Source organism: Echinops telfairi, unplaced genomic scaffold, assembly GCF_000313985.2.
Source record: "Echinops telfairi isolate 266 unplaced genomic scaffold, ASM31398v2 ScPeMD7_31;HRSCAF=116, whole genome shotgun sequence".
NCBI lineage: Eukaryota > Metazoa > Chordata > Mammalia > Afrosoricida > Tenrecidae > Echinops > Echinops telfairi.
This window is the reverse complement of record NW_022103928.1, coordinates 3368189-3378525: the sequence shown is the minus strand read 5'-3', so window position 1 is coordinate 3378525 and position 10337 is coordinate 3368189. Positions and strand designations below refer to the sequence as shown.

General features: G+C 37.1%; 1 protein-coding gene across 1 annotated transcript in view; it reads right to left on the bottom strand.

Annotated features, from left to right (window-relative positions):
• Positions 1–10337, bottom strand: part of CNTN3 (contactin 3) — a 387846-nt gene that overhangs the window by 227394 nt on the left and 150115 nt on the right. The window contains exon 4 of the mRNA XM_045289985.1: positions 6799–6894. Within this exon, the coding sequence (XP_045145920.1) occupies positions 6799–6894 (96 nt within the window). The remainder of the gene's footprint in view (positions 1–6798; positions 6895–10337) is intronic.

Sequence of the window (10337 nt, the reverse complement as noted above, 5' to 3'; positions counted from 1 at the left end):
GGCAACAAATGTATAGATGTGCTTTACACAACTGATCTATGTATTGTGATGAATTGTATGAGCCTCAATAAATTGATTAAATAAATAAATAAATAAAATTTTTTTAAAAAAAACAAAAAACTAAACAAAGCTGACAGCAGCTGCTTCTACACAGAGGTTTCACTGATCTTTCAGTGGCTACCCCTGTGTGATTGGTGCCTAGTGCATATTGATTATTAAGTGCTTATGTCACTGAAAACAAAGGCTCTAGTTGATACTCAAAAAATCCAGAATTGTCTTTTTATATATTATTTTTCTGTAAACATTCCATAACTGGCACAATGATCATGCGCTCAGTTGTTCACCGAAATGTTGCCAGTTCAAGCCACCCTGCAGCAGCACCAGAGAAAGGCCTGGCGTTATATTCTCATAAATAATGTAGCCTAGAAACTCCGATATGGAAGTTCCACTCTGTCACGTGGTGCTGTGAGCTGAAATAGAACTGATGGCACCAAATAACAACAAATCTAAAATAGGATTTGTTCATTTCATGAATGTGTTCATTCATTCAACATTTACTATTACAAAGCCACCTTGTACTAAGCAGCTGAGCTGGAGAACATACATTGGCATGGTCCCTGGGCTCCAGGAGCCCACATTGAAGCAGGGCAGTGGATGTGAGATGTAACTGTGCAGTGCTTCAGGGAGGATGAGAATCATGTTTCAGCCTCAATCTTGACAGTTGGCTAGATGGTTTTCCCGCCCTATCCAGCATTGTGGGAAGAGGGCTCTGCTTGAACATCATTTGTTCTGCGGTGAATGCCCCAGCTTCAGAAGAGTAAGTGGCCACATCAGGGGAAATGCATTTTCCTCTTTGCCCACAATTCTGCTTGACTTTGACAAGGCCCACATCCCAGGACTTTAAAAATTATAGGAGAAATATGTGAAGTCACCAAAGGTAAAGAATTATCAGATGCTATTATTTAGCTTAGCTGTGATTGGCTAACAATTTGCCAAGTTAATGGCATTAGGAAAGATCCATTCAAGAGTTTATGAAGACATTTTCACTGTGTACATGCCTACTCAACCGAAAGATTCCCTTTTTATTATCATTGATTAAATCTGTTGATAAAGTACTTAAGAAAGGATATTCAATCAGAATCTTAAATTGGGTCACAATTTCTTACACTCATTATAGACAAACTATCTAACTATTAGTATATATTGATTTGATCCAATATAATCTTAAATTATTTTGAAACTTCCCAGCCAAGTGAAGCCCTAGCCATTATATTTCAAACACTTAATCCTGTTTTGTTTTTCCACAATAAAACCCTTCTGTTCTTTCACACACAACTTTTTCATACCACTGCTAGCACTGAGTAGAGCTGACTTTACTCCTCAGCACATAGCATGATTTCCGAAACAAGGCTATTTCAATTAGACCCAGTCCTGCTATTTTCCTGAGGCAAGTGGAGCCCTCTTAGCATTTTAGTTACGTACAGTATTGGGTTACTAATCCCAAGATACACAGTTTGAAACCAGCAGCCACTCCATGGGAGATAAATGTAGCTTTCTACTCTAGTAAAGAGTTACATTCTCAGAAACCCACAGGGACAGTTCTGTTCTGTCCCATAGGTTTGAAATGAAGCAGAATACACTTGATGAGGGTGTTGGCTTTGAGTTGCGTAAAAACAAAGTCACGGGTTGGTGATTCAATCCTACCCAGTGGAAGAAAGGCTGTGTGTGTGGGTGGGGGGAGGGGTTCATAAACATAATGGTGAAGAAAACTCTCTGGAACAATTATATTCTGTATCACATGAGGTCACTAAGAGTTGGAACTGACTCAATGGAAATGAGCTTGTTTTTTGTTTTGTTTTGTTTTTTTCTTGGAGAACTAGTTCAGTTCATTAGGATCTTTAGCATTACAAAATTCAGCACTCAAGAGCTTGAAGATTCCAGGGGCCACTTTGCCATGACATGTCTACACTCCATGGAATTAACACAGAGGGAGACAGCGCCAAAAATACAGAGAAGGCTAATTGTTCAAGACATTGGTTGGGCCAATGTATGCAGCAGACTGTATGATCTGTGAGCAAATGCTAATATAGTTTGGAATAAAATATAAAAATTATTAGTGCTCACATCCTTGAAGGAAGCTCTGGAGTAAATACTGCTCAGCATTGGGCAGAAATAGCCAAGTTTAGACGTTGGCTCCATGTAGTGTGGCCCTGGGCAAAGTCATTCTGTGTGTGAAACAGAGGAGGGTCAAATAGGAGATGAGAGACACAGACCCTCCTTCAAACCTACGTACCAGAGTTTGGCAGAACAACCTTCTGTGTGGTACCTATCTGTGTTGAACATATAGCTGTGTAGCAGAAGTTCTTTAAATATCTCAGTTTTATGAGTCAAAATTCCCTGTTTTTCTTTGTCTTTCCCCAAGACAGTTGGAGCTCAGTTATTTTTATTTACAATGAAGGTAAGTGCTATGCTTTATTCAAAGCTAAAGTGCCTAGGGAAGGTCAAGATGCACATTTTTAAAAGCAGCTTTTGGAATAAATTTAAATGACTATCAGTCAGCATAATTTCAATCACTTATGTAGATCAGGCTCCACATTTAGGCTTCAGCTGGCCCACACATTACAAGTGGCTGAAAACTGAACATGGGAGAGCTTTGTTTTATTAGGCATATGGTTTTAGGATTAAGATTGATAAACCATTGGGGAAGAAGACATTTGGTTTGAAAGTAAAAATACAAATAAAATCCAGCGTATTTGTTATTTGAATGATTTCTACCACAATGGGAAGGTAGATTTCTCAGTATTGCCTCAGGTCAGAAAGATCTTTTCTAAACTGTTTATCTCTTAGCAATTCCCATATTTTCAATAACAGCATGTGTTTGTTTCTGAGAAACCAATGATTTATATCTTAATAATGCCTTCTTTGTGCCTGCAAGTGACCAGTTTTGCAATAGGGAGCACGAGCGTCAATGAAAACAGGACTGCAAGGTCACATGAAGCAGGAGTTCGTATTAAATTATTTTTATATGTACTTAAGTTCATTTCAAATCTAGGTAGCTATTTGGTTACGTTCTTGAAGTTCTAATATTTAATTTTATACAAATATGAATTACATTTGAAATTCCAACACCCCCAAAATATGTGTATATACATAAAAGTAATTCATGTAGTCACATACACACGTACATGTATGCACATCTGTGTACAGAGATATGTATCACTCAGAAGGACTTGCTGTTGAACCACAGTGAGTGTGATTGATTGGTGATTTCTCATATTTCCTTCTCAGTCTCACAAATCAGTTTGCTGTGTTGTGGCTTGCGTGTGGCTGGGATGTTGGAAGCTGAGCTTCCAGGATTTCAAAACCCAGAGGACCACTGAAGATTGCACAGATCTCACTTGCATTTTCAGATTACGTCAGACCAGGAACAAGAACCTGATAATCAACTTCAATAAAAATTGGCTAATATAAACCGAAAGGTAACTGTGGCACATTGTCTGAAATAGTGCTGGGAAATCAGGCCTACTGACTGGAAGGTAACAAAACTATGACTGTGGAGGAGCTTCCTTACAATGTAGAGTCAGTCTTAAGGACATAACTGGGATAAAACGTTGAGACCTTATGTTGCCTGTGTGGCATTCTTAAAACGAGAAGAAACAGCTGCAGCATCTATTAACACTTAGAACAAGGAACACACAAAGTATGTATCAATGAAACTTGGAAGTTGTCAAAATTAAACGAAAAAATACACTAGGCATTTGGGCACTGAAATAGGGAGGTATTGGCTATTTGTAACAATCATATTTGGACAAGTTGCACAGAAATAGGGAGGTATTGGCTATTTAGAACAATCATATTTGGACAAGTATTCCAGGAATGACAAATTAAAGAAGAGCAACACTACATTTGTCATCAAAAAGAATGTCCATGTCTATCCTGAAGTACAACACAGTTCAGAATTATATATATATATATATATATATTCATAAAAGGAAGATCAGTCAACACATATTATTAAAATTTAGCCATTAACCACTAACGCCAAGGCTGATGATATTGAAATGTTTTACTAAATTCTTGAGTCTAAAATTGATCAAATATGCAATACAAATTCATTGATAATTACTAGTAATTTATATGTGAAAGATGGAAAGAAAGAAACCATGGCTTTACTGAGAGAAATTATGCTGGAAATCATGACAGGATTTTGCAAGTCCAATGCCTTATTCATTACAAATACCGTTTTCAAAAAACTTAAATGTAACTGCATACATGGACATCTTCAGATGAAGTACAGAGGAATCAAATCATGTTCATCTTTGGAAAGAGGATGGAGAAGTTCAAGATCATTAGTCAGAACAAGACTAGGTATTGACTGCTAAGCAGACCATCAAATGCTTGTGTGTAAACTGAAGTTAAAGAACATTTTAATAATTCCATGGAAGTCAGAAAATTGAGTATATGCCAAATGAATTTACAGACCATGTCAAAACCAAATTTGATGCATTGAACACTGATGATGGAAGATATTTTGTGAAATGAGATCTCAGACATCATCCATGAAGAAAGCAAAAGATCACGTAAAAGGCTAAAAAAGAACGAAAAATTAAGCTGGGTGTTGGAAGAGACTCAAGCTTGCTCTTGAAACTTAGAGCAGTTAGTGATTAGAAAAAATGATGAAATAAAAAAGCTGAACGTATCATCGAAAAGGGTGGTTCAAGAAAATTTTAAAAAATTTATAATGAAATGTGCAAAAACCAGGAGTTAGAAAATGAAAAAGGAAGATCACACTCAGCATTTCTCAAGCTGAAATAGCTATAGGAAAAAAACAAGCCTTGAAAAAAAATTTAAGCCTTGAGTTTTTGAAACTGCAACAATGAAGGATTTTATTAGCAACATACTGCACTATGTGAGAAACATCATGGGAAATGGAAGGTTTACACAGAATCACTGCACCCAAAAAAGTGTCATATATGATCAAGAATGATGAAATTGAAGAAATCCATTCAGCATTGAATGAAACACTTGTATAAAACAAGATTTCAGGAAGTACCAGAATACCAAACATAGATATCTCAACAAATACATGTGAAATGCTAGCATATCCCAACAACCTGACAATGAAGTGGAAGAGACTGATATAAGTACCATTTCAAAGAATGGTGACACAAAAGAATGTGGAATTTTTTTTAAAAACAATAATGCTAATGTCACAAACAAGTAAATTTTGGTGAATATAATTCAAAATTGGTTGAACCAGTACCCTGACCAGAATTCAAAATTAGTTGAAGCATTGTATTGACAAGGAAATGGCATAAATTCAGAAGACATGAAATGAAGGATGATATAACTGCTAATGGCAGATAGATCTTACATGAAAGCACAGCATACAAGAAAGATATCTAGCAGTGTTTTAGTTATTACGCAAAGAATTGCAACACATGGATGCTATGTGGAAGCACAGGTTTTGGAGGAGATTGGATCTCACTCACACAGAACCTGTATCTCGACTCGGAGGCAGTCCTGTAAATAGAGTAAGGTGATGCTGGATGGCTTAGCTCAGGTAAGCTGTTTTCCAGGGTTGAATCTCTGCGTTATATTTATGCATTCAGAAGAATTGCACATCATGATTAGAGGAAGACTAGCGAGCAACCTACATATGCAAATGATGCAATCTAGCTGATGGAGATGAAGAGGATCTGATGCTCTTACTAATTAAGACCCAAGCCTACAAGTAACATCATGATTAACATAGTAAATACAGAAGTTATCAAAGATTTAATTATAGTTGAATCTCTACTGAATGCTAGTGGATGTATTAGTCAAGATATCTAGAAATATATTGTTTTGGACAAATATGTTGTGAAGGAAGACCTTGTGAAAGGGCTTTGTTTTGTTTTGTTTTTTAAAGATGTCATTTGGCAGACTAAGCAACACCTGACCCAAGCCCGGGTGTACTCAAGCACCTCACCTGAACGTGAAAACTGTACAAAGAATAAAGAAGGGTGAAGAAGGATGAACACATTTGAGTTATGGTGTTGGTGAATACTGTTTAATATGCCATGGACTCCCAGAAGGGGAAACAGATCTGCGTTGGGAGGACAGCCAGGATACTCCTTGGCAGTGAGGATGGCGAGACTCCATCTCAGGTACGTTGGACACATGGTCAGAAGCGGTAAGTGCCTGGAGAAGAGCAGCATGCTCGGTAAAGTAGGGAGTTAACAACAAAGAAGAAGACATTCAATGACATGGAATGACACAACCCATCTGTCTCATGCCTGAAGCAATGGGCTCAGACATAACTCGTTTGCGGTAGTACAGTAGAGGGCAACATTTTCTTCTTTTGTACGTAAGGTAGCTATGAAGTTGGAACTGACTTAATAACACCAAACAAGAGATCCAAGGTATGTACTAGTGACCATGGTTAAGTCTGTGAGGGTTGGGACTGATGGGTAAAATGGCCATGACTCCATTGTGCTGACTGATTATAAGAAAACAACTGATAGCGATGCAAGAATTAAGCATTGCTCAACAATATTAGGCATACAAAATATATTTTGAAGACTCTTTTCCCTGAAAACTTGTTGCTGGAATGAACTAATCATATTTGTAAGCTTCTCTAGATAATCTATCCTTTTTTAAAAGATTTCTCAGATCCTGACTCTGTTGACACAATTCAGCGCTGCTTGGTTACCAAGTTTCTTAGGATTGACAGAAGCAATCACAGTAAATGAGCTGAGGATTTTTTCCTGAAACATATTATAGAAATAGACAGAACAAAAGCAACCCACATCTTACCTCCAGAGTGAGGCGGGGGACCGCAGAGCAGAACCACCCCCTGGCCTTCGCGCACCGATACTGTGCTTCTCGTTTGAGTCTTAAAATTCTGGAGAACTGATGTGAAAACAAAACAAAACATAATTTCAGAAAGGAAAGTAACATTAAAATTTTCATACACGGACATTTTCTTTTGGAGGATGAAGTAAAATTATATCCTTTAGGAACAAAAGGAAGAGAATATTTGCTTTGAGGAGAGAAAATGGGATTTTTATTTCTTCATTAAAACTTCTATGGTTTAGCAATACATACTAACACCCATTAATATTGTGCTTTGTTACAGTGTCAAAAATGACATGGTCTATCCAAAGAGGCAAAATATATATGAAAATTAATTAACTAGACAATATGATTCCAAGGAGGAAATTAAATAAAGGAAATAAACCAAAAACCTATTTAAGTCTGAATTCTCTATGTGCCACATTAAAATCCCCCAAATATTGGTAACTTTTGCCTCTCATCCTATAAAGTCTACAGACTTTTCAGCAATTTCTTTCCTTAAATATCTTATGATGATTAGTCTAAATCACATTTATTCATCTACAATCACTAGTGTTATTTTTAAAAGGGTTTAAAATGTTTAGTTTCTGGGTAGAACCCCTCATTTTCCATGTGTTGAATGATTCTGGGGAAGACAGAGCAACTTAGTATAACCCATCACCAAATAAGTGATTCAAAATTTAATAAGCAATTAAGCCCTTTCTATTGATCGCTGTGAAATGTTAAAACATTTTATAATCACCTAAGATATTTTCAATGTTTAGTAAAATTTAAAACATAGAACCAATAATATACACTACTTTCATCATCACTGTTTACATTAAATTTTTTTTTCTAATAATAATCATCCAGGGTAATGAATTCCTTCCAGCTTAAATCACAGCATAGAAAAAATCCAACTGGCATATTTTTAAAAAGCTTAATTCTGTGAGGGAAAAAAAGGGAAGAAATACCTACTGTTTATCTAAACACTGATTAAAAACAAAAGCTTGTGAATTAAATACCTAATGTAGTCAATGGTATCTCTGTATCAGAACAATTGCATTGTCAATTTGTGAGGGAATGCACTCACTTCTGAGCTCCTAAGAGCTAATATAAATTGCCTGGGTAGTGACAATATAAATTAGGGCAGAGTATTTGTATTTTGGAGCACGACTTAGAAAATTTCAACTCAGCACTGACAAATATAAAAAGAAAAATAATTACCCTCAAACAAATAAAATCATAAATCGCAGACAAGTATGACTATCCAAAGCCCGCCGGATCAGTGCATTGGGAGCAATAAGGACACCTAGGAGCTTCCTTCTACTCTTACTGAAAGAACAGCATTAAATTGCTAGCTTATAACCACAGAGTCAAGCGATTCAGCAAAATTCACATGCAGGTTAATAAAAGTAAACAATGTTTAAAGATTTATTTTGACCAGAGGTCATCCTATACAAATATGATATGACAGGACAGCATTGTATCATCTCAAATCTATAGCCACAATGCAACATTGTGAAAACATTAAGGTCCTTAAAGGGTAACTAAGTTGGAGCTGCACAAAGGGGCCATCCAAAGGCTTCGCAGTGACTAAACAGGAATGTCCCACACGTTAAAATGTAACCTGTGCATGGAAAGGCCATTTTAAAAGATTATTTTCTGGCAACCGACTATATATGATCGCTGTTACTTTCCTGCCCAATTCCTTGATTTCTGCTACTACACAAGTCCACACTCTGCAGGGTATTCATAACTAATTTAGTTAGAATGTGCAAGAAAGGATAAAATGATTCTACAGAAATTAATGCTGTCTCTTCCAAAGGTGAAATATCTTTTGCCTAGACACAACCACTGTCCGGCGCAGAGGTGGCCATTCCTCCGACACTGCCACTGAACGCATTCTGCGGCTAGCAACCACAACGCTGTTGCCATTGAACTGATTCTGAGTCCTGGAGACTCCATGGGTGTCAGGGTAGAAGTATGCTTACAGAGTTTTCAGTGGTTGATGATTCAGAAGTAAATCTCCATGGTGTTCTTCCAAAGATCTCAAGCTTCTAGTTAACAATGGAGTATGATGATGCCTTAATTTCCTGGGAACCGTGCTTTTAGATACTAAATAAGGCTAGACCTGGGAACACATGTATCAGAACAGCAAACAAAACTATGGGAGGTATTCATATGTTTCCTGTTTTTCGTTTGTTTTGTTTTGTTTTTGACAGCACAACACTGTGCTACAGTATATTGCCTTCCATAAAGCAGTATCTCCTGATTTCTTAGTCTTATGTTACTCGAAGTGTAGTGCAAGGAACACATCATATTTATCACCTGGAACATTTATCAGCTGGAACATATCACCTGGACAATTCATGTTTCTTGGAATTAAAATCTCTAGATGTTAGGTTGAGGGGTTTGCTTTCTTTATGCTCTTTGTTCTTGTTCAAAAGCACACACCAATTCAACTCTTTCGACCTGTAGGTGTCATTAAATACGTTATTCAAGTTGTTCTGCAATTCTCACCATTCCTTTCGGAATTGTTCCTCACATAAACATAAACCTTCTCCTCTACTGTTTGAAATATTGTTGTCAATTTAATCCTTTACACAGAGTTTTCAAGGGAGCATGATACTGAAGGCAGAAAATGTTAACTAGCTAAGCTAGACTGTTATTTTATTTTAAGAAGATTTCAGGGTTAATGCTTAAGATTACCTCTGGACATAGTTTAAGGGATTTATCCAGTCTCCAAGGCTCCAGGAATTATGGATTCCATAAGAATTCAAAATTCTGACCCACATTTTCTCCTTCTTGATCAGAATTCCTCTATAGAAGCTGTGATCAACATGTTCAGTAATGGCAGGTGAACACAATCCAGTCTCAGAGCTAAGGAGGTAGGGGTTGAAGGAGGCAATCAGCCAAATATGTTATGTCCCTCCCTTGCTCCTGACTCTCTTTTGCATCTGTTGCTCCAGGTAAACAGAGAAAAGAGTTATGTCTTGGATGGCTGTTTTCAACTTCAAAAGACTCCAAAGATTTGTATTTTTGCCATACTTGCTTATTGAATGCTATGCACACCAAATATCTCTTTGTGGTTTCCCATTAAGATTTATAGACATCAATGCTTTTCAATGCCATAAATACAAACATGTATCACCTTTTGGGAGCATGACGTACCTAAAGGAGCTCTGCAGTTACACCCAGGGATAAAGATTAGCTGGTTTGCTCCCATGAAGTTTTACAGCTTTGGAGACCCTGCAGTTCTACTCTGCCCTATAGGATTGCTATGAGTTGAACTCGATGACAATGAGTCGTCTTTGGGCTTGGAGAAAACAATGTTAAGCTTCCATCTATTCGATCAGGAATAGAAAAGGGAGCAGCATTACAACTGTTTACTGAAGGCCTACAACACATCTGCATGGTATACACGAGATTTAGCAGGGATGGATCATGGAAAGCCTTCTTGTAAGGAGACAACTAAATTCACAGTGAGACCTGCTCTAGTGCAGGGGAATACATAAAGG